Source organism: Erinaceus europaeus, chromosome 12 (genome assembly GCF_950295315.1).
Source record: "Erinaceus europaeus chromosome 12, mEriEur2.1, whole genome shotgun sequence".
Taxonomy (NCBI): domain Eukaryota; kingdom Metazoa; phylum Chordata; class Mammalia; order Eulipotyphla; family Erinaceidae; genus Erinaceus; species Erinaceus europaeus.
Window position 1 is genome coordinate 10,069,908 of NC_080173.1, and position 24,343 is coordinate 10,094,250.

Here is a 24,343-nt window from a genome sequence, read left to right on the forward strand (position 1 = left end):
TCTTGTTCTAAGTTCCAATTTACTGCAAATATAATGCTTGGAGGAATGTGTTGAATGACCCCACAGGGATGCAATCAGCCAAAGCCAGACGATGGAAAATCCTACAGGATAAATGACTAAGTTTCTCTCCTAAATAAATTGCAAGGGAGAGAGGGAGAGAGGGAGGAGGGGGGGAGTAATCTATAGATAACCCAGACCCACCCATCGTCACCTATTTCAACCACGCAGACCTCATCTGGCCTCTGACGCAAACAAGTCAGCTACTAAGCCAATGAAGTAGCAGTCAGGAGAGTCTGAACGCTGACTGGATATCGAATGCTAGTAAAAGGGGCTGTGGGTATTTTTAGGCACAATAACGATGACGTGTACATTGTGATTCTGTTTTAAACAGAAGTGTAGTGCACACCATATCTCTATAGAAACCTCTCTGGATAAAATGATGCAATGCTTGGAATTTGCTTCAAAACTCCCCAGGGGAAAGACAGAGGGCCAGGGAGGAGACGGAACCCAACTGGCTGTGCTCTGGTAATTGCTAACGACAGGCGTGGGTGCACTGTGGTCTTCTGGAGTTATTATAGTCTCTGTGCAAGGAGAGGCTTGAAATTTTTCTTTGTAAATGTTTGAAATTTTTTTCAAGTGAAAGGGGAGGGAAAAAAGTCCAGTCTTACTGGGGTTATGCAAGTGACAAAGCTTGATATCGCCCCCCCCCCCCCGCCACCCCCGCCCTTTATGACACACTGAAGGCCAAAGAAGCAAGAAAGAAAATCACCACTTGTCCCCATTTGTACTTAAGACATTTTCAAGTTGGGGAGATGGCTCATCCAGTAAAACACTTTCTTATGAGAGAGGGCGCAGGTTCAAGGCCCCCTGCCACCACATGGAATCACCATGCAAAGTGGGCAGCTTCACCAGTGGAGAGGCAGTGTTGTGGCAACTCTCTCCCGTCTCTCTACCTTTCAACTTTTAACTGAAAAAGAAAAAGTTTACCAGGAGCAATGGAATTATGCAAGCACAAAGTCCCAGTGAAGCTCTGGCAGCAAGGAATAAAAAAGAAGATAAATAAAAGAAAATTTCAAGTTACAGTTATAATTTTACAACTAAATCATATGGGGGGGGAGCGAGTGGTGAAGAGCACATGTTACAATGTGCAAGGACCTGGGTTCAAGCCCCCGGTCCCCACCTGCAGGGGGAAAGCTTCATGAGTGGTGAGGCAGGGCTGCAGGTGTCTCTGTCTCTCTCCCTATCTCCTCTTTCCTTCTCAATTTCTGGCTATCTCTACCCAATAAATAAATACAGACAAAAACCAAAGAGCAAAACAAACAAACAAAAAACCCAACCAAATCATATGGTAGGTACACTCCTTTTTAAATGCAATACAAGGTGCGAGCTCTGGAGTTTGGGTGGCTTTGAACACTTTGTTTCCTGTGACTTAGCTTCTCCCCTTGTATATGGGGTGCTGACAACTTAGTCCTTGGGGGGGATGGGTGGGTGTTGTGCAGCTGTTTCCAGAGGAGGATGTGAATGAAGCCCTAGCACCTTGGGGAGGGTGCTGAGAAAGTTGCCACAAAGGTGTTCTCTCCCTTCTCTTCCATTATCTCCTCTCTTCAGTATCTCTGGGCAGTTCCCTGATGTGTATCAGACAATGGCTGGGTGCTAGGACGCAGTAGCCCTAGGAGTCAGGGGCTTCCTCCATCCCTGCCTGCTCTAGGTCACTGCTCTCATTGTCCTGCCTCCTGGCTGGCCTCCCTGGCCCTCCTGAGTGCCAGATGCCTTAGAAGTTTGCAGTTCAGCCTCCAGTTTTGGAAGAAAACGCAGAATTGGCAGCAAGAAGCTAATTGTTCCCAGTCAGCTCCTGAGCTTCTCAGGTGCCAGACGGGCCTCCCCTTTCCCTCCCTGCCTCCCCCCAGAGTCCTAATTAGCAGGCTTTTCCAGCCGGCCAGAGGAGCCTGCCTTCTGCTTTAGCCCCTCCTGTTAGAGGAAGGGCCCCTTGGCATGGGGGCCCTCCTTCCTGGGAGTGAGACAGGGGATGGGGGCGTTGTATCTGGCTTCTAGAGACCACCCCTCCTTTGTTCGCCTTCAATTCTAGCAGAGTATTTTCTCCTGCACCAAACCTCAGTCTCTTTCTGTTCAGCTGACCATTGTATTCCACATTAAAGGTCTGGACTCCTGAAGAGAGAGAGAGAGAGAGAGAGAGAGAGAGGGAGAATGTGTGTGTGTGTGTGTGTGGTCTCTGTGAGGTCACAGGATTAAGGTTAGGCCTCCCTTCCCATAGCTGGAGGGGCCGACTGCATACCACCCCAACCCCCATGCTACTGAGGTCCTGGGCCATGAGAGCGACCTGGCCGATGCACTATCCATCCTGGTTCCCTTGGGAGAGGCTAGCCTGCCTGGTGCTCCCCATGGGGAGAAGGACCCCTAATATGGCATCCAAGGTCTGGGTTCCAGAGCTTAAATCCCAACTGTTAGCACCGCAGCTACAATGGTAGCTGACTTAGCACCATCACCGCCTCTGTCTCCACTGTTGTGGGCTGAGCTGTGCCCTCTGAATTTACATGCTGAGACCTTCTCTCTCTCTCTCTTTCTCTCTCTCTCTCTCTCTCTCTCTCTCTCTCTCACACACACACACACACACACACACACACACACACACACACACACACACACACACACACGATAAAATGGGCTCTATTTGGATTAAGGGGTAATTAAGTTAACACGAGGTTGTTAGGATGGCCCAAAGCCAGTGACCTCCTCACCAGTGTCTCACACATAAGTGACCTCAGCACACTGGGCTGCTTCTCTCATTTAGGGACAGGGCCAGGATGTACGAAAGACACTACAGCATGAGAGCTTCCTCTGGTACTAGGGCACTTCTCATGTGGTACCTGGTTTCAACCTGGGTCATTTAAATGTCAAGGCATGTGCCTTGCTTGATAGACTATCTCCCCAGTCTCAGGGATTCTTTCTTTCTTTTTAAATATATATTTATTTATTCGCTTTTGTTGCCCTTATTGTTTTATTGTTGTAGTTATTATTGTTGTTGTTACTGATGTCGTTGTTGTTGGATAGGACAGAGAGAAATGGAGAGAGGAGGGGAGACAGAGAGGAGGAGAGAAAGACAGACACCTGCAGACCTGCTTCACCGCTTGTGAAGAGACTCCCCTGTAGGTGGGGAGCCGGGTGCTCGAACCGGGATCCTAACACCAGTCCTTGCACTTTGTGCCTCCTGCACTTAACCTGCTGCGGCTACCATCTGACTCCCACAGGTATTCTTTTTAAGAAAAGGGACTATGGGGCTGGGAGCTGGCACAGTTGGTTGAGCGTACACATTACATGCACAGGGACCTGGGTTCAAGCCCCTGGTCCCCACCTGCAGGGAGGAAGCTTCATGGGTGGTGAAACAGGACTGCAGGTGTCTCTATCTTTCTACCTACCTCTCTATCTTACTCTCTTCTCCATTTCCTCTCTGTCTTTATATAAAAAAAATTAAAAAAGAAACTTGGAATACAGATAAGGATATAAGAAAGATGTGAGGACAGAGGGACAAGGTGGCTGTCTGCAGACTTAGGAGAGTGGTTTGGGGAAAGCCAGCCCTGACACCTTGACCTCAGGCTTATGTGTACTTTGTAAGGCAGCCTGACCAAGTGAAACAAGTTATCAGTAGCCCAGAAGGTGGAGCAGCAGATAAAGTAGAGGACTACCAAGCATGAAGACCCCTGGGTTTGCCCCCCAGCACTGCATATGCTGGAGTGTTCTCTTTAGCAAATAAATCAACCCGTCACCACCCCAATACAGCCTGAAAACCAGGACCAGTCTCCTAGTATCTGTACTCTGAGGAGTCTTATTACTATTATTTAAATTTCTTGATTGGGAGACTGATGGTTTACAGTCGACAATAAAATACAATAATTTGTACATACATAACATTTCCCAGTTACACATAACAATTCAGCCCCCACTAGGTCCTCCACTGCCCTCATGTTCCAGGACCTGAACCCCACCCCCACGCCCCAGTCTTTGACTTTGGTGCAGTACACCAGCTCCAGTCCAGGTTCTGCTTAGTGTTTTCCCTTCTGATCTTGTTTTTCAACTTCAGTCTGTGAGTGAGATCATCCCATATTCATCCTTTTCTTTCTGATTTATCTCATTTAACATGATTCCTTCAAGCTCCATCCAAGATGAGGTGAAGAAGGTGAATTCACCTTTTTTTTTTTTTTTGCCTCCAGGGTTATTGCTGGGGCTTGGTACCTGCACTATGAATCCACTATTCCTGGAGGCTATTTTTTCCTTCTTGTTGCCCTCGTTGTTGTTATTATTATTGTTGTTGTTATTGCTGTCATTGTTGGATAGGACAGAGAGAAATGGAGAGAGGAGGGGAAGACAGAGAGGGGGAGAGAAAAATAGACACCTGCAGACCTGCTTCACCGCCTGTGAAGCAACCCCCCTGCGTGTGGGAAGCCAGAGGCTTGAACTGGAATCCTTGTGCTGTTCCTTGTGCTTTGCACCATGTGTACTTAACCTGCTGTGCTATCACCCGGCCCTGAATTCACCATTTGTAATAGTTGAGTAGTAGTCCACTGTGTATCTAGACCACAACTTACACAGTCACTCATCTGTTGTTGGACACCTGGGTTGCTTCCAGGTTTTGGCTGTTACAAATTGTACTATGAACATAGGTGTACACAGATCTTTTTGGATGGGTGTGTTGGGTTCCTTAGGATATATCCCCAGGAGAGGAATTGCAAGGTTATAGGGTAGGTCCATTTCTAGTCTTCTGAGAATTCTCCAGACAGTTCTCCACAGGGGTTGGACCAATTTACATTCCCACCAGCAGTGCAGGAGGGTTCCTTTGACCCCACATCCTCTACAGCATTTGTTGCTGCTACCTTTTCTGATATATGACATTCTCACAGGAGTGAAGTGGTATCTCTTACTCTGAGTATTATTACTATTAGTACTACCATCTTCGGAGCACTTAGGTGTTCTGTCTCTGTGCTTGACAGAATACAAACACCACCTCATTTCATCCTCCTGCACTCCCTAAGAATAGGTATTATTATAGTCTCCACTCACGGGTGAGGAAACAGAATTCGTCTTGGTCCCCAGCAGCGAGAGCAGTGCAGTTAGGAGGACTTAATACACATTTATCCAGGGAACCGACTCCAACGGATTACAAAGCCTGGCAGCAGCCAGCAGGAGGGAGAGCCAGGGGAGTAAGCCAGGCCTGCCAGCCCTGTCCCAGGCCCTCAGGCACATTGGAACCAGGGCCTAGTGCAGCCCAAGGGCACACACCCCAGTGTGGCTGTGCTTGTGAGCCTGAAACCATCCTGCTTTTGCTCAGAGCCCAGCCTCCCCAGGAATGCCCTCCCTGCCTGGTCACAGATGGGGCAGCTCCCACAGTCCTGATGTGGCCTTGGAGAGAGCACATCTGCACTCTGCCTGATCACACACACATATGCTCTGCTTGGCTTGAACCTCTGATTTCAGAAACAGGAGTGCTGGTGCTTCCTCCACCCCCTCTCCCTCTTTACTTCCTCCCTTCTCCAGTCCTGGCTCCTCACAGAGAATCTGTTGTCCCCCCGCCTCCACCCCTCAGGGCAGGGAAACCTCGTGTACCTTGTAGCCTTGGTTAATGCCATTGATGAACTGGGGGCTGGGGGCGTTCCAGGTGAACCGGATGGTCGTGGAGTTGGTGGCTTCCACGTGCACATTGCCCGGAGGGACCGTGGGGACTGGAGGAGAGCAAATGACAGGGAGGGGATGGAGGGCTACAGTTGGTCTGACTCACCCAGTCAGGAGAGAAAACACACAGGTGGGGCTGCAACCCTGCCTCGCCCCCTCCCTGCCCACCTTCCCTTGCTCTGGACCCACCCTCGATTCTCCATCAATCTGGGTTTCATAACACGTGCCTGACCTGCCTCCCAGGACCCTAAGATAGACACGGGCTGTGTCAGGTGGTGGCACACCCAATTGAGTGCACATGGTACAGTGCACAAAGGCCCAGGTTCAAGTCCCCAGTCCCCAGCTTTAGGGGGAAAGCCTTGCAAGTGGTGAAGCAGGGCTGCAGGTGTCTCTCTGTCTCTCTCCCTCTCTATCACCCCCTTCTCTCTTGATTCCTGACTATCTCTATCCAATAAATAAATAAATAAAGATAATAGAAAAATAAAAAAAGAGAGCTACATGGGAAAATGTCCAGGGTGGGTTTCCAGGTGCTTAGTTCAAGCTCTTTTGGGGGTACACTAGCATAAGCCTTTGCAGATGGTCCTGTACCGCTGAACCCCTGCCTTCTTTTCACAGGCCCACCCCACCTTGTTCTCCGTGCAGGGCAGGTGGGCACAGAGGGGAACAGCTCAGGACAGGCAACGGGACAGATACAGATCTAGACTGCGGAGAAGGGGAGCTCCAGGCCCTCCCAGCCAGGCTCCCCACTCACCTCCCTGCAGCGTCCACTCGGTGACTTTGCTGCTGTAGACACCCAGCCCGGCGCTGTTGTAGGCTGCCACCTGGATCTCGTAGTTGGTCCAGATGATGAGGTCCTCCAGGAGAAGGTTGTTGACGTCGGCATCCGTGATGTTCTTAAACTGGTACCCAACGGGTAGCCCAGCCAGGCAGTACCTGAGGGCAGAAGGCCAGGCTGCAGCTGATCAGAGGCAGGCTGTGTGGCTTTGTACCCCCAGGGACCCCTCTGATACAGCTTTCCAAAAGGTTGGAAATATTCCCCATGAGTGAATTTCAAACGGTGGCTTGAAATGTGGTCAATGAAGACCTGGATGGTGGGACTCAGTAGAGCACAGAGGTTAGCATGTGTGAGGGTCTGGGTTCAAGCCTCCTGCTCCCCACATGCAGCAAGGAAGCTTCACAAGTATTGAACAATGCTGCAGGTGTTTCTCTTCCTTCTTTCTTCTTCCTTCCTTTCCTCCCTCCCTTCTTCCTTCCTTGCTTCTTTCTCTTTATGCCACCAAGGTTATTGCTGGTACTTGATGCCCATATGATGAATCCACCACTCCCAGAGGTACATCTCTCTCAATCTCTCTCTCCCCCTCTCTGAATAAGATAGATATTGAGAGGGGAGGGGAAGCTAGAGAGGGAGTGAGAAAGAGAGAGCTGTGCATCACTGCTTTATTGCCTGTGAAGCTTCCTCCCTGCAGGTGGGGACGGGGGGGGGCTTGAACCTGGGTCCTTGTGTAAGGCAATGTGTGCACTCAACCAGATATACCACTGCCTGGCTCCTCTAACTCTGTCTCTCATATCTATAAAACATGGGTGTTGGAATGGTGGATCTGTGTAGGTATAAAACTCCACTGATAATCCTAATGGCAAAAAAAAAAAAGAAAGAAACTTTGACACCATCTTTCCAGATATTATTTTTTAGTCTACCTGCAGGTTAGCTATCAAACTCAAGCAAAAATTACTTAAATCATGAGCCCTAGGAACATACCTAAAACAGACTTCCTAGTTTTTTTCTCTCACGATCCCTAATCTCATCTGCTCTATTCCTACTTTTTTGGTTTCTGCTTATTAAACAAATTGTCCTGCTTTATATCTTACTGCCTTTCAGCCACCAAGTTGCAGATGCTACTAGGATTCCATCCTGAGTTCCCTGGGCAGATGACCTCACCAATATGCCCTGGAACCCCAGCTCTCCAGAGCCCTGCCCCACTAGGGAAAGATAGAAACAGGCTGGGTGTGTGTGTGTGTGTGTGTGTGTGTGTGTGTGTGTGTGTGTGTGTGTATCGACCTGCCAACGTCCATGTCCAGTGGAGAAGCAATTACAGAAGCCAGACCTCCCACCTTCTGCACCTCATAAAGAATTGTGGTTCCTACTCCCAGAGGGGGAGAAATGATAGGGGAAGATGATTAGAGGGCTCTGAACTCCAATTCCATCAGACTCAGAGAAAGAAGAGGAAAAAAAGGAAGGATACTCGCAAGTAGCAATAGGTATAGGTATGATTTAGAAAAGAAAAGAAGGCGGGACAGAAAATCGGTAAAAAAATAAGGCAGAAAAAGTGAGTAAATATATATATATAAATAAATATAGACAGACAGTTGTAGAAATAACAGTCAGCCCATATCTGTGATCTTGGGAGAACTACTGCAGTTTCCAGTGGAGCAGATGGGGACAGAGAACTCCACTGGTGGGAATGGCATGGACTTTACCCGTTACCCATAATTTCCTTCCTTCCTTCCTTCCTTCCTCCCTCCCTCCCTTCTCTCTTTTCTTTTCTTTTCTTTTCTTTTCTTTTCTTTTCTTTTCTTTTCTTTTCTTTTCTTTTCTTTTTCTTTTTTGCCTCCAAGGTTATTGCTGTGGTCTTGGGGTGCCTGCATTACAAATCCACTGCTCCTGGAAGCTATTTTTCCCCTTTTGTTGCCCTTGTTTGTTGTTATTGCTGTCGTTGTTGTTGGCTAGGACAGAGAGAAGTGGAGAGAGGAGGGGAAGACAGAGAGGAGGAGAGAAAGACAGACACCTGCAGACCTGCTTCACTGCTTGTAAAGCGACCTCCTTGCAGGTGGGGATCCGGGGGCTCGAACTGGGATCCTTACGCTGGTCCCTGCACTTCACACCGTGTATGCTTAACCCACTGTGCTACCACCTGGCCCCCTCTTATAATTTTCTAAATCAATTTTAATCACTAATAAAAATAATTCATACCAAAAATAAGTACATATAATTTGATGGCATTTGAATAATCCACAGGATAGGCATGTCTACAAAGATGAAGAATGAGTCTATGGTTGTCTAGGTCTAAAGGCCTTGAAAACACAGGAATACCTGATATGTTATTAGGTTTATTTTGGAGACAATAATTGTATTCTAAAATTAAAAACAATACAGTATGGTCACTGACTGAGGGATTAAGTTTTGTGACGCATTGATTTTTTTTTTACCGATTTAAACAGCTACAGCTGACAGGTCTGGGGTCCAGATTTTCTCCTTTTCTCCTCCTTTCCCCCTCCTCCTCTCTTTCCTCTTCCAGAGTACAGCTTTTGATGGTGTAAGGAACTGAATCTGGGACTCTGAGCCAATTTTAAATAAGTCACATTGAGACACACAATAAAGTAAGCCTGGCCTGCCGTAAGCCTAAGAGTCTCTAGAACTCAGTTTCACTGGGCCGGAGCCAAGACAGAACTTTGCTGTTTTGGGCCTGTTGTTGGTCCAAGGGACCTGCTCACTCCTGGCCTGTCTCGAGGAAAGCCTAGACCATGGCAGGTGCTGCTGGTTTCCTGAGTGATGGCTCATGGACAGACCTTTCTCCTACCCCCTGAAACTCTGGTTTTAAATTTATTTATTTGATAGAGAGAGAGAGAGAAATTGAGAGGGGTGGGGGAGATAGAGAGGGAAAGGGATAGAGAGACACCTGCAGCCCTGCTTCACCACTTGTGAAGCTTTCTCCCTGCAGGTGGGGACCAGGGGCTTGAACCCGTGTCCTTGTGCGCCACCTGGCCCCTGCAGCTCTGTTTTGATATAACTCTGCCACTGGGAAGGCTTCTGTATCTCTCTCTCTCTAAAAAGATCTTATTTGTTAATGAGAAAGATAGATGGAGAGAGAGAAAGAACCAGACATCACTCTGGTACATGTGCTGCCAGGGATTGAACTCAGGACCTCATGCTTGAGGGTCGAATGCTTTATCCACTGTACCACCTCCCAGACCACCACTAGGCTTCCATCTCCTAGTCTTCAGGAGATGCCACACTACCTTTTGCCCTCAACCTGGGCCATTGCTTTCCAAGACTCAGTGCTGGAAGTCCCTCCTTGTTCGATGGAGCAGGCTCTGCCATGACACTGTGTCTGCCAGGTCACTTGAGCTAGGCTGCCCCCTCTGCCCCTAGGTGAACACCTTACCCAATGACATAGCCCCTAGGTGAACACTTTACCCAATGACATAGCCCCTAGGTGAACACCTCACCTGATGACATAGGCCCTAGGTGAACACCTCACCTGATGACATAGCCCCTAGGTGAACACCTTACCTGATGACGTAGACCCTAGGTGAACACCTTACCCGATGACGTAGCCCCTAGGTGAACACCTTACCCGATGACGTAGCCCCTAGGTGAACACCTCACTTGATGACATAACCCCTAGGTGAGCGCCTCACCTGATTACATAGCCCCTACGTGAACACCTTACCTGATGACGTAGCCCCTAGGTGAACACCTTACCTGATGACGTAGCCCCTAGGTGAACACCTCACCTGATGACACAGCCCCTAGGTGAACAACTTACCTGATGACGTAGCCCCTAGGTGAACACCTTACCCAATGACGTAGCCCCTAGGTGAACACCTTACCCGATGACGTAGCCCCTAGGTGAACACCTCACTTGATGACATAACCCCTAGGTGAACACCTCACCTGATTACATAGCCCCTAGGTGAACACCTTACCTGATGACGTAGCCCCTAGGTGAACATCTTACCTGATGACATAGCCCCTAGGTGAACACCTTACCTGATGACGTAGCCCCTAGGTGAACATCTTACCTGATGACGTAGCCCCTAGGTGAACAACTTACCTGATGACATAGTCCCTAGGTGAACACCTTACCTGATGACGTAGCCCCTAGGTGAACATCTTACCTGATGACGTAGCCCCTAGGTGAACACCTTACCTGATGACATAGCCCCTAGGTGAACACCTTACCTGATGACGTAGCCCCTAGGTGAACACCTTACCTGATGACGTAGCCCCTAGGTGAACACCTCACCTGATGACATAGGCCCTAGGTGAACACCTCACCTGATGACATAGCCCCTAGGTGAACATCTTACCTGATGACATAGCCCCTGAGAAGGCCGTTCTGGTGGCTCTCGGGAGGTGGCTGCCACTGGATCATAATGGACTGATTGGTCCTGCCACTGGCGATGACATTCTGTGGAGGGGCTGTGGGGGGCTCCTCTGGCAGCAAGACCCTGCATATGAAAACACCAAGTGGGTGGGCTGTTCTGCTTATGTCTGTAGGGCAAGGACAGAAGTCTAACGGGACAGTAAGAAACTGGCACCCTGCTCTGCTTTGCCCCTGCTGTGGGCTTTCGGGCAAATCTTATAGCCTCTCTCAATTATTATTATTTATTATTATTATTTTTGCCTCCAGGGTTATCACTGGGGCTCGATGCCTGCACTACGAATCCACAGCTCCTAGAGGCCATTTTCCCCATTTTATTGCCTTTGTTGTTACCCTTGTTGTTGTCATTATTATTATTGTTGTCATTGCTATCATTGTTGTGGGATAGGACAGAGAGAAATGGAGAGAGTAGGGGAAGACAGAGAGGGGGAGAGAAAGACAGACACCTGCAGACCTGCTTCACCGCTTATGAAGCGACCCCCCTGGAGATGGGGAGCTGGAGGCTCGAACCGGGATCCTTACGCTGGTCCTTGTGCTTCACGCCATGTGCGCTTAACCTGCTGAGCTACCGCCTGATACCCTGAACTCTCTTCTTTATCTGCAAGAGGCGTATCATTTGAGCTCTATGCCCAGTGCAAGCTCAGCAACACAACGTTATTTCCAAACTCTGGCAGGCACCTTGTGTGTGTTCTCTGTGCTGTTGAGGGATATGGGTCTCAGTTTCCCATTTATCAAAGAAGCTGCTGTTGGGGCTGCTGGCAGCACGGCTGTCTGAGACTTTTAGAAGCAGGCGTGTTAGATACCACTTCCCAGTTGCCAGCTGGTGGTGTAGTTTCACTGCATTGCCTGCAGGGAGCAGCTCAGCCTGGGGGTGGGGGTGGGGCTGGGGCCCAGTAGGCTGGGCGAGAGCAGGCAAGCATGTGGGTGGGGAGTGGGGGGCATTCTCTTCCCACTTCTGGAAGGAAGCTGAGGATGCCTGCCTTTCTTCTCTGGCCCTGCTGGTGGGCATGGTGCCTACCTCGGTGTATTTTTCACATAACTGACATGTATCCATGAAAATCAAAAGTTAATTATTTTTGATGGATGTCTCTCTCCTCTCTCCTCTCTCTCTCTCTCTCTCTCGTTTGCTTCTTGCTTATTTTTGTGTTTTGGCTTTCTGATGGATAGCTTTTCAAAAACAGAATGCACACTCCCAGGTCTTTGCAAGGGCGACTTTACATTTACCCTTGGCGAGTTGGGGCTATCAGTCTAAGGGCTCATCAGGACACTGAGCCGGATCTGACATGAAGCCTGAATGACAGGAGATGCTGGAGATGTTGGAGATGGCTTCCCAGGCTGTGACACCTTTGCTTTTGAGGCATTTTTTTCTTTTTTTTTTTTAAATATTTATTTATTCCCTTTTGTTGCCCTTATTGTTTTTTCTTGTAGTTATTGTTGTTGTTATTGATGTCATTGTTGTTGGATAGGACAGAGAGAAATGGAAAGAGGAGGGAAAGACAGAGAGGGGGAGAGAAAGCAGACCTGCTTCACCGCCTGTGAAGCGACGCCCCTGAAGGTGGGGAGCTGGGGGCTTGAACTGGGATCCTTACGCTGGTCCTTGGGCTTCGCGCCATGTGCGCTTAACTTGCTGCCCTACCGCCCGACTCCCTGCCCTTGTTGTTTTACTGTTGTAGTTATTATTATTGTTGTTATTGATGTCATTGTTGGATAGGATAGAGAAAAACCGAGAGAGCTGGGGGCTCGAACCAGGATCCTTAAGCCGGTCCTTGTGCTTTGCATCATGTGCTCTTAACCCACTGTGCTACTGCGCGACTCCTGAGACATTTTTTTTGAAAATTGAAGGAGCAGAACAGTATATAAATGTCCCATGTGCATCACTAGAAATCAACATGTGTATATGACATTCAGATCATTGCTCCATGTCCTGAGGTTTCCCTTCCCTCCCCTCCCCTCCCCTCCCCTCCCCTCCCCTCCCCTCCCCTCCCCTCCCCTCCCCTCTCCTCCCCTCCCCTTCCCTTTCCTTTTTCCTTTCCTTTCCTTTCCTTTCCTTTCCTTTCCTTTCCTTTCCTTTCCTTTCCTTTCCTTTCCTTTCCTTTCCTTTCCTTTTTCCTTCCCTTCCCTTCCCTTCCCTTCCCTTCCCTTCCCTTCCCTTCCCTTCCCTTCCCTTCCCTTCCCTTCCCTTCTTCCCTTCCCTTTCCTTTCGCCTCCAGAGTTATCTCTGGGACTCTGTGCCATCAGTACGAATCCACCGGTCCTGGTGGCCATTTGTTCCTTTCCTTCCCCTCCCCATTTCATTTGATAGGACAGACAGAAATTAAGAGGGCAGGAGCTAGAGACCAAGATAGACACCTGAAGACTTGCTTCACCACTTGTGAAATATCCCCCTTGCAGGTGGAGAGTGGGGGTGGCTGGGAGAGGCTTGAACCCGGATCCTTGTACTTGATGCTATGTGTATTTAACTGGGTGTGCCACTGCCCACTCCCCTGAAGTTCTGTTATTGGGACTTTTTTTTTTTTTTTTTTTTTAAGTTTCAGAAGGATGGGGGCCATGTCTATTTTGTTCCCTTTGCCACCTCCATGGTCTAAACACAGCCAGCGCAGAGCAGGTGGTGAGTGGACAGTGAATGATGCCCCCTCCTACAGCCGCCCGGATGGCAGGCTACTTACTACCTGCCATTTCTCCCTCCTGTCACAGTGTCATACCCCATGCCAGCATCGCCCTAGTGGCAGCCGTTGGGAAAGTGGAAAATAGCAATGGGTTTATGTCAGGGGTCTCCATACACCCAGGAACAACTATGAGAGAGAAAAGCACATTCTTGGCCCCCTCGTCATATATTATTTGAGAGTAGTATGTGAACGGGTTTCTATCCTCCCTTCCTTCCTTCCTGCCTCCTGGGTTATTACTGGGGCTCAGTGCCAGCACTGCTAATCCACTGCTCTTGGAGGCTATTTTTCCCATTTTGTTGCCCTTGTTGTGGTTGTTATTGTTTTTTTATATTTATTTATTTATTTATTTATTTTCCCTCCAGGGTTATTGCTGGGTTCGGTGCCTACACCATGAATCCACTGCTCCTGGAGGCCATTTTTTCCCCTTTTGTTGCCCTTGTTGTTGTAGCCTTGTTGTGGCTATTATTATTGCCATTGTTGCTGTTGTTCGTTGTTGGACAGGACAGAGAGAAATGGAGAGAGGTGGGGAAGACAGAGAGGGGGAGAGAAAGACAGACACCTGCAGACCTGCTTCACCACCTGTGAAGCGACTCCCCTGCAGGTGCAGAGCCGGGGCCTCAAACCGGGATCCTTATGCCGGTCCTTGCGCCTTGCGCCACATGCGCTTAACCCACTGCGCCACCGCCTGACCCCTGGTTGTTATTGTTATAGCTGTTATTGTTGTTGGATAGGACAGAGAGAAATGGAGAGAGGAGGGGAATACAGAGAGGGGGAGAGAAAGACACCCGCAGACCTGCTTCACCACTTGTGAAGTGACCTCCCTGCAGGTGGGGAGCCGGGGGCTCGAACCTGGATCCTTACTTCGGACCTTGTACCATGTGCGCTTAACAAGCTGTGCTACCGCCCCGCCCCCAAATGGATTTATTTCTGGGCTCTCAACACTACTGCACTGTTCCTTGCGTCTGTGTGAACGCCATGCTATGTGCACCATGCTGTGTTGGTTACTCTAGCTATGTGGAACAGTCTGGAATCGGGATGCCTTCCACATTGATGATCTTTTCCCACATTATTATTATTTTTCAATTTAAGTCACTTTATTATTTTTCAAATAGTTATTTATTTATTATTGGATAGACAGAGAGAAACTGAAAGGAGAGGGGGAGATAGGGATAAAGAGAGACAGAGAGAGATACCTGCAGCCCTGCTTCACCACTCGCGAAGAAGCTTTCCCCCTGCAGGTGGGGACCAGGGGCTTGAACCCAGGTCCTTGAGCGTTGTAACGTGTGCGCTCAACCAGGTGCACCACTGCCTGTCCCCTTTCAGGATTATTTTGGCTAGCTGAGGAACCTTTTGTGTTTTCATGTACATTTTAAGGTTTAAAAAAAAATTCATGTGAACAAATGTACCTGGAGTTGTACTGCATCCAGAGATACAATGGCAGTAAGGACAGTTTAACAATACTGGTTCTATGCAATGGGAAAAGGCCAAATATCTTAAATAAAAAGTGCTGGGGTAATTGAATAACCACACACAGAAGAATAAAATGGGACCCAGGTCTTAGACCACTGAGAAAAATGAACACGCAGACTTTTTACCCTGCAGGAGGCACCACATGGGAGAGCCGTGGGCGGCACCAGGAAGGGGCTTCATACACGGTGGACTGGTGCTACTCCCGTTCCCACTCCCCGTCTCTCTAAACAAACAGAATTAACAACTGAGCAGGGAGGCTGGTCTGTGCTCCTGGGCATACATGAGGCCCTTGATCATTCCCGGGCACTGCATTAAAAAAAATAATAAATAAATAAAAGGGAGTCGGGTGGTAGCGCAGCGGGTTAAGTGCACGTGGCACAAAGCGCAAGGACCAGCATAAGGATCTCAGTTCGAGCCCCCGGCTCCCCACCTGCAGGGGAGTCACTTCACAGGGGGTGAAGCAGGTCTGCAGGTGTCTGTCTTTCTCTCCCCCTCTCTGTCTTCTCCTCCTCTCTCCATTTCTCTCTGTCCTATCCAACAACGATGACATCAACAATAATAGCTACAACAACAATAAAAACAACAAGGGCAACAAAAAGGAAATAAATATTTATAAAAAATAAAAATAAAAATAAGAAGGGATTAAAGATTTAAACATAGGCCTGAAACTATAAAACCCCTGGGGGGAAAAACTGAGAAAAAAAAAAAAAAACCCTCCCTGATGAGAGTCTTGGCAGCAATTTCCTGAGCGTTGAAACAGCCGCATAGAGCAACAAACAAAACTCAACAAGTGGCACTCCATCAAACCAGAACGTGTCCACATGACAGAAGATACAATCAGCCAAATGAAAAGGCAGCCTTAGAAATGGGAGAAAATATTTGCACATCACATCTCTGATAAGAGGTGATTATCCACAATGTATAGAGCATTCACATAATAATTCAGAAGCAGAAAAAAAAAAAACCACAAACAACTCAGATGAAAAACAGGCAGAGCCACCCAACAGACATTTTCCTCAAAGAAGATGTCTAGATAGTAGCAGGTGTGTATCAGGCTCAGCGTCACCTACCACCAGGGAAACGTCAATCAGAACCATGCAGTGCCGCCCAACACCTACTAGCTGTCTGCCGTCAGCAAGGCAAGAGGTCCCAAGTACTGGTGAGCCAGGGGACTGGTGCACTGTTGGTAGGAAGTCAACCCCTAGTGAAGTCACTCTGGGAAACAGCCTGGAGGTTCCTCAAAAGTTTAAAAAGGGAACTACCTTAGGATACAGCAATGCCACTTTCAAATATACACCCCAAAGTCAAGTCAACAACATCTTAACATGATAGCTGATCTCCCCCCATCATTCTCACTGCACTATTCTTCTCTGCGACAGCCAAGATACAGAAACAGTTCCCGACTGGGGAATGAATAGGGGGGTGTGGTCTATCGATAGTGGAGTATTATTCAGTCGGGAGAAAGGAGGAAATCTTGTCACTGATAACAACATGGACAGATCTCGAGGGTGTGACGCTAAGTGTGATGAATCAAAGTGTAAGGGATTGGGTTCAAGCTCCTGCTTGAAGGGGGAAAACTTCACAGGTTGTGAAGCAATGCTGCGGTTGTCTCTCTCTTTTAAAATATATATATATATATTTGTTATTGGATAGAGACAGAGAGAAATTGAGAGGGGAAGGGGAGATGGAGTGGGAAAGAGACAAAAAGTCACCTGCAGTTCTACTTCACCACTCATGAAGCTTCCCCACCCTGGCAGGTGGGGACCAGGGGCTTGAACCTGGGGTCCTTGTGCACTGTAATGTGTGTGCTTAGCCAGGTGCGTCACCATCTGCCCCTCTTTCTCTCTCTCCCTCTCTCTCTCCCTCCTCCCTCTTCCCTTTTTAATTTCTCTCTGTTTCTACCCAAAATGAAGAAATATAAACAAAAAAAAAAAATTCTAAAGACCAGAAAAACCAAATCAGCAGCAACAACAAAGGCATCAAACACAGCGTTCTGGGCAATGCAGTGTGTTGCTCTGGCCTCTTGCCCGAGGCGTCTTCCTCAATGAAGGCGGGAGCCTGCTTATCATTCTGGTTCAGAGCGGCTAGAATTTGCCTTCTGAGGGAGTCGGGCGGTAGTGCAGCGGGTTAAGCGCCTGTGGCGCAAAGCGCAAGGACCCGCTTAAGGATCCTGGTTCGAGCCCCCGGCTCCCCACCTGTAAGGGAGTCACTTCACAGGTGGTGAAGCAGGTCTGCAGGTGTCTGTCTTTCTCTCCCCCTCTCTGTCTTCCCCTCCTCTCTCCATTTCTCTCTGTCCTATCCAACAACGATGACAACAACAACAAAAAAACAACAACAAGGGCAACAAAAGGGAATAAATAAATAAATATTAAAAAAAAATAATTTGCCTTCTGCATCAGTGGCCATCCCTTGGTAGCATTTTAAAATGGATAACGTGCTCTTTTTTTTTTTTTTTTTTTACCCAATTTCCATGGTTCGCAGAAAACTTTGTGAGGAGCCCACATAGGGCTTGGCGTCCTGCGAGGCACTGGTCGTGGGGACCCAGGGAAATTGTCCCTCTCCCTCTGGAGCGTCCTGTCCCTTTAACAACAGTGGCCCGTGGAGATGCAGAGCGGGATGGAGTAAGGGGCTTTGAGCCCGCACCGCTCGCAGCGTGCTTAGTGTAGTGCTTCTGCTATCGCCTCCACCTGTCTGATCTCCCTTTTCCTCCTAACACCCCTGCGTGTGGCTGCCCACTCCTCTACAGACTCGGACACTGAAGCCTGGGGGCGTGGCGGTCAGAGAGAAACCAGCCACCACTTGGGTTTGGTAGGGGAGGAGTGACTGGGATCCACCCTGCCCGCCTCACCTCTCCGTGTCCTTGCTGAACTGTCCTTTCCCCACGTCGTTGACAGCACAAAGGCGGAACTGGTAGGATCTCGCGGGAACCAGGCCCTTGACCACCACGGAGGTGGCCTCGGGGTCCACGCTGGCCAGGAGCACCGTCCAGGGGGCATCTGCAGGGACAAACGGTCGTACAGGGGTGAACATCTTGGGGGTCGCACGCTTCTTCTCCTTCCTCCTCCTCCTTGCCTTTCTTTGCTTCTTCCTTCTGGCCTTCTTTTCTTTCTCCTTCCTCCTTCCTTCCTTCCTTCCTTCCTTCCTTCCTTCCCTCCCTCTTTCTCCCTTTTTTCCTTTTTTTAAAAATTTCTTTATTTTTTTTTATTAATCAATGATGTACAATCAACAGTAAAATACAATAGTTTGTACACGTGTAACATTTCTCAGACTTTCTCCCTTGCTTTCTTTTCTTCCCTCCCTCTTTATCCCTTTCTTCCCTTCCATTCTTTCCTTCTTTCTCTCTCTTTCTCTTCTGAGACAGAGAGAGAGAAAGAGAGAGTGAGCGAAAGAGACCACAGACCAAAGCTGCCTTCAGTTCAGTGGGTTCAAGCCGGGGTCACACACATGCCCTCCCCCTTTTATAAGGTCACATCTTAATCTTCCTCTCCGAGCTACACACAGCCCTATCACTACATCCAAATGTCCCTCCCTTTTCCCTCTTCTCCCTCTGGGTCCTGGTGGAGCTGGAGTTCAGAGCTGTCTCTCTCCCTCTCTTCCCTTCCCTTCCCTTCCCTTCCCTTCCCTTCCCTTCCCTTCCCTTCCCTTTTCCTCTCCTTTTCCTCTCCTTTACTGGGGGATTAGTGGTTTACAGTCCACAGTAAAACATAGTAGTCTGTATATGGGTAACATTTCTCAGTTTTCCACATAACAATCCAACCCCCACCAGGTCCTCCTCTGCCATCCTGTTGCAGGACCTGAAACCCGCCCCCTGCATCCCCAGAGTCTTTTTCTTTGGTGCAATACACCAACTCCAGTCCAAGTTCTGTTTTGTGTTTTCTCATTTTTAAACTTCTTTTTTAAATTAGTGATTTAATAATGATCAGCAAGATTATGGGATAAGAGGGGTACAATTCCATACAATTCCCACCCCCAGAGTTTTGTGTCCCTTCTTCTCCATTGGAAGCTGGTCTATTCTTTATCCTTCTAGGAGTATGGATCAAGATCTCTATGGGGTGCAGAAGCTGGAAGGTGTGGCTTGTAATTGCTTTTCCTCCAGACATGGGTGTTGGCAGGTGGATCCATACCCCAGCCTGTTTCTGTCTTTCCCTAGGGGGGCAGGGCTCCGGGGAGGGGAGACTACTCACTGTTCTCTGACATCTCCAGGATGTAGCGTATCAGGGGGCTGTTGCCGTCAAAGGGCTTGGCCCACGTCAGGTTGATGGCCCGCCGCTCCTCGGTGCTGAGAAGCGCCACTGGGCGCTCGGGGGCGTGGGGCAGTTGTCTGGGGTGGGTGTGGTGGAAAAAGATGGAACAAGGCCATTTGTGAGGCCCTTAGGACCCTGACAGACCGAGCATCCAAGATGTCCCTGGAGGCCCTTCTCCCTGGTCTTGGCCCCCCATCTCCCCCACCTGAAGCCCCACCTGGCTTCTCCCAGCCATGCTGAACTGGAGGAGAGGCCTGAGAGGCAGCCCGGGAGGCCCCGGGAGAAGGCAGATGGGCCCTGGTGGCCATCACCTCCTGCCCTCACCTGACGCGCAGGTGTGCACTGCGTGAGTCGTTGCCGCCGGCAGACAGCACGCGGCAGGTGTAGGTGCCGATGTCTCCCGACCAGGTCTGTGAGATGTGCAGGGAGCCATTCTTGTCCAGGCGGATTCGAGGGCTGCCCTCCACGCCCAGGGCAGCCCCGTCCTTCTCCCAGACGTGCCTGAGGGTGAGAAGAGCTGGGTGACAAGAGGCAGGGAAGAGCAGGGGGGGTCCCAGGTGTGGGTCCAGATCACAGCTGGTTCCCAGTAGGGAGCTAGGCCCCTGGAGAGGGGTGGGGAGACAAGGATGTTTCTCAGACCACTGGAGTCTTTCTGGGACTTTCTGGGCTGGCAGCGGCATGGAAGTCGAGGCCAAACCCTTGCTGATGGTGGTCACAGGCCATTGCCAAGCCACCAGCACAAAAGAGCTTGGTGTGTGGCTAAAGAGGTAAAGTTAAGAGGTACAGGAGCACGAAATTCCAGCACGGGCTACGAAGTTTATGGGCTCAGAGGGCTGGTCCACCTGCGTGAGCACACACGTCACCGTGTGCAAGGACCTGGGCCTGAGTCCCTGCTCCACATCTGCAGGGGGGGAACTTCATGAGTGGTGAAGCAGGTCTGCAGGTATCTCTCTTTCTCTCCCTCTCAATTTCTCCCTTCCTCCTTCTTTCTTCCTTCTTTCTGTCCCCCCCCCCCGCCTCTCTCTCTCTCTTCACTATTTTAATGAAAGATATATACAGAGAGAGACACAGAAAAGCCAGAGCCCTGCTCAGCTCTGGCTTATGGTGGTGCTGGGGATTGAACCTGGAGCCTCAGAGCTTCAAGAATGAGGATCTCGCAGAACCACTATGCTGTCTCTGTAGCTCTCCTCTCAATTTCTCTCTGTCCTTTCTAATTAAAAGAAAAGCAAAGCAAAAAAGAAAGAGAAAAGGGAAAAATGAGCACCGGGAGTAGTGGATTCATGGCGCAGGCACCAAGGCCCAGCAATAACCTTGACGACAATAAAACCAAAACAAAACCAACCAACCAACCAACCAACCAAACAAACAAACCGCTAGGAATTAGTTTTATGAGGGGAATGATTAGATCAACGCATCCTGTGACAAATCAACTTTTAGTGTCCAAAAAAAGAAGATCACTTTTCCTTTGGTCACCGAGTACAGAGGCCTTGATCACCTGCGCCCGACAACAGGTGTCTTATCTGTATTGGTCTGCAGGAAACACAGCCATCACCCTCCTCCCTACCAGGGTGCTACTGGCTCAGGGTGCAATGCCAGGATGCTGCCCTGGGGAGGGCGGCCCAGGGTGCCCAGCAGGCAATGGGTGGGGGGGGAGGGCTGAGATGCTTCCTTGACAGGAAGGTGGGCCTGAACCATAGAGGCCAAGAACTATCCGAGTTTGGGGAATGTAACAGTAACAGAGAGAAGCAGAAGTCACTGGCTCAGAGCTGACTTTTTTTTTCAGAGAGAGAGAGAGAGAGAGACAGAGACAGAGACAGAGAGAGGCTGAAGCCTTCTTCCCCCCAGCGCCTTGGTAACTGGGACTTGAACCTGGGTCATGCACATGGTGAAGCAGGCACCTTTTAAAGTCAGCTACCTCACTAATCCTCAGTCTAGAATATATATATATTTTTTGCCTCCAGGGTTATTGCTGGGGCTCAGTGCCTGTACCATGAGTCCACTGCTCCTGGAGGTCATTTTCCCCCCTTTCGTTGCCCTTGTTGTGGTTATTATTGTTATTGTTGATGCCGTTCGTTGTTGGATAGGACAGAGAAATGGAGAGAGGAGGGGCAGACAGAGAGGGGGAGAGAAAGACAGACACCTGCAGACCTGCTTCACCACCTGTGAAGCGACTCCCCTGAGGTGGGGAGCCGGGGGCTCGAACCGGGATCCTTTACGCCGGTCCTTGCACTTGGCGCCATGTGCGCTTAACCCGCTGCACTACTGCCCGATTCTCTAGAATATCTTTTAAACTAAGTTTTAAAAAAATTCAGAAAGGTGGGAATCAGCAGTGGAGCACCCGGCTGAGCTCACATGTTATCATGTGCAAAGGTCTGGGTTCAAGCCCCTGGTCCCCACCTGCAGGGTGGTGGTGGGGAAGCCTCATAAATGCTCAGCAGGGCTGCAGGCATCTTTCTTTCTCTCTTCTCTATCCCCTCTTTACCTTTTGATTATTCCCTGTCTCTATCCAATAAATAAATACAATATTAAAAAAAAATTCAGAAAGGTAACAACTCCTCGCGAGAAAGAAAAATAACAAAGGGAGAGAGAAAGGACAGTGTCTATTTTTCTTTTTTCTATAATGGCTTTTGAGTATCTATCTATCTATCTATCTATCTATCTATCTATCTATCTATCTTTCTATCTATCTATCATCCCGGCTCTCCTCCCCTGCCCCTGGGAGAACATATCTAGGTGTTACCGCTTCTGTGTCAGAGGCCCTGGTTGAAAGGTTGTCCTGGTCACCTTCCAGTTTTGTGGTCCCGTGCACACTTGCTAAGCCATGCTGGGCCTTGGTTTTTTTTTCCCTCCTGTCATATAAAGGAAACAACTGCACCCAACTCTCAGGGCTGCCGTGAGGATCCGAGTTCACAGACAACACTTAAGGGTAGCATCTAGGACACTAACCAGCCGCATTTACCATCACTGTATATGAGATGGATTTGACATAAAGGATACTTGGCTAGCTAGCCATGCTTCGTCTTCTCCACCCAGCAAAACATCACCATCTGCTTTTTTTTCCCATTGACTATTTGAGATTGAACTGACCGGGGCCAGGTGGTGGCGCACCTGGTTGAGTACACACATCACAGTGCGCAAAGACCCCGGTTCAAGGTCCTGCAGGGGTTAAAACTTCACTGAGTGATGAAGCAGGGCTGCAGGTGTCTCTCTGTCTCTCTCCCTCTTTATCTCCCTGTCCCCTCTCAATTTCTCTCGGTCTCTATCTAATAATAAATTAATAAAAATAAAATCCTTGAACTGAGTTCCAAGGCATTAAGAAAAAAAAAAAAAGAGTGAACTGACTTACCTGAAATTTGCTGTTAAGTATGGTAGTAAAAACAATGTGTGGCAAGGAAATAAATGAAATAAATAGCCATGAAACAAACAGATAAAAGGATAGATTCATCAGGAGATAAATGAAACAAGAGTGGTGGAATTCTGGGAGTTGAGTACCTGACGGTCTACGATACAGTTTTTTGTTGTGGTGGTTGTTGTTTGACATGTTGTGTGTTGTGTCTGAAAAATCCCATAATAGAAAGTTAAAAAAAAAAAAAAAGGAAAAAGAAAAAGGAAACAACCAATAACCTCAGGGTAGAGAGTTTCCAAAATAGCTTCCCTGTAATTTCATAGCTGGCTTTTAAATAATTTCAATGAGTGGCTTTCAGGGGTCCTTCTGGCTTTGAACACTATCCAACAGTTCTCAGGGAATCAAAGATGTACAGAATATTTAGTCATGAGAACACACTGCATGATATTTCTGAACATGAGTGAAAACAAAACAAATCTCAGAAAGAACCCAAGGAGGCAGTCTGAGGGGAACGGGCCACGTTTCTCACATGACGGCCGCATGATGGAGGGCTGGACAATCAAATCGCTGAGTTTATACAAAAATATTTACTAAGGGGGAAGAGACAGACAATTGGTTTTTAAGGGGGGAAAATCAGATTATGAAACTGTGTTTCTAGTGCTGTTTTTTTTTTTTTTAACTGGCATTCAAATTATTGCCCTAATGAAAAAACAAAAAACAAACAAAAAACCCCCAGAAACAACTACTTGTCTTTTCTCTTTCCTGCCTCGCGCTGGGAGCTGAGGTGCACTTTCTCCCCAAGTTTTCCTCCTCACATGAATAGCTGCTGGCTGTGTAATGAAGAAAGACAGCTAGACAGCTATTTACCAGCATTTCTTTCTTTTTTTAAAAAAATATATATTTATTTACTTATTATTGGATAGAGACAGGGAGAATTGAGAGAGGAAAAGATAGAGAGGGAGGGAGACGGAGAGACACCTGCAGCCCTGCTTCACCACTCGTGAAGCTTTCTTCCTGCAGGTGGGGACCAGGGGCTTGAACCCGGGTCCTTGAGCATTGTAATGTGAGCGCTTAATCAGGTGAGCCACCACCCGGCCCTCTTCACCAGCCTTTCCAGCCGCTAAGAGTGGATTGCTGAGATTCTCCTGGACTCAGATACCCCAGAGTAGGATTTGCTTCTGAAGTTGACTTAGAGACTTTGCATGCTGGCAACTTCCACCTGCCCGGCTCTTCAGCCCTGAAGCCCATCTTTATTCTGAGTATGAGCAGTGAAGGCCAGCACGGTTTGGTTGGGTTGCTCAATTTCTCTCTAGCCTGTCTGTTCAGGCACTTCTGTCGTGCTCCCTGCAGTTAGATGGCGGGGGGGGGGGTTTTCCAATCCTGACTGCACATTAGAATCACGTGGGGGGATTTCAGAGAGACAGAGACATGACACACTGTAGTATAGAAGCTTCCTTCAATGTGGGAGCAGGGGGCTTGACCTGGGTCAGTCATGTGCCTGATAAAGCAGCGCACTATCCAAGTGAGCTATTTTGTCAGTCCAAGGTCACTGTTTTTTTTAAATCAAACACAGAGAGTCAGAGATAGGGGGAGACACCACAGCACCAGAGTTTCCTCTGTCACTACGGTGCCTTTCATGTGGTTCCGGGGCTTAAGCCTGGGTTGTGCACAGGACTGTGCAGGCACCTTACCCTGTGAGCTATCTCCCCGACCCATCTGGGGATGGACTTTTGGGAAAGAAATCCTGTGATCTGGGGGTTCACCTTAAGACTC

The 24,343-nt window shown here is 48.7% G+C and overlaps 1 protein-coding gene across 4 annotated transcripts in view; it reads right to left on the bottom strand.

The window, feature by feature from the left end:
* Window positions 1–24,343, bottom strand: part of SDK2 (sidekick cell adhesion molecule 2) — a 334,770-nt gene that overhangs the window by 76,416 nt on the left and 234,011 nt on the right. For all 4 annotated transcript variants that reach the window (XM_060202671.1, XM_060202672.1, XM_060202670.1 and 1 more), the window contains exons 13-18: window positions 19,549–19,725; window positions 19,165–19,301; window positions 17,829–17,976; window positions 10,771–10,911; window positions 6,434–6,615; window positions 5,617–5,732 (exon numbers count right to left, since the gene is read on the bottom strand). In XM_060202671.1, the coding sequence (XP_060058654.1) occupies window positions 5,617–5,732; window positions 6,434–6,615; window positions 10,771–10,911; window positions 17,829–17,976; window positions 19,165–19,301; window positions 19,549–19,725 (901 nt within the window). The remainder of the gene's footprint in view (window positions 1–5,616; window positions 5,733–6,433; window positions 6,616–10,770; window positions 10,912–17,828; window positions 17,977–19,164; window positions 19,302–19,548; window positions 19,726–24,343) is intronic.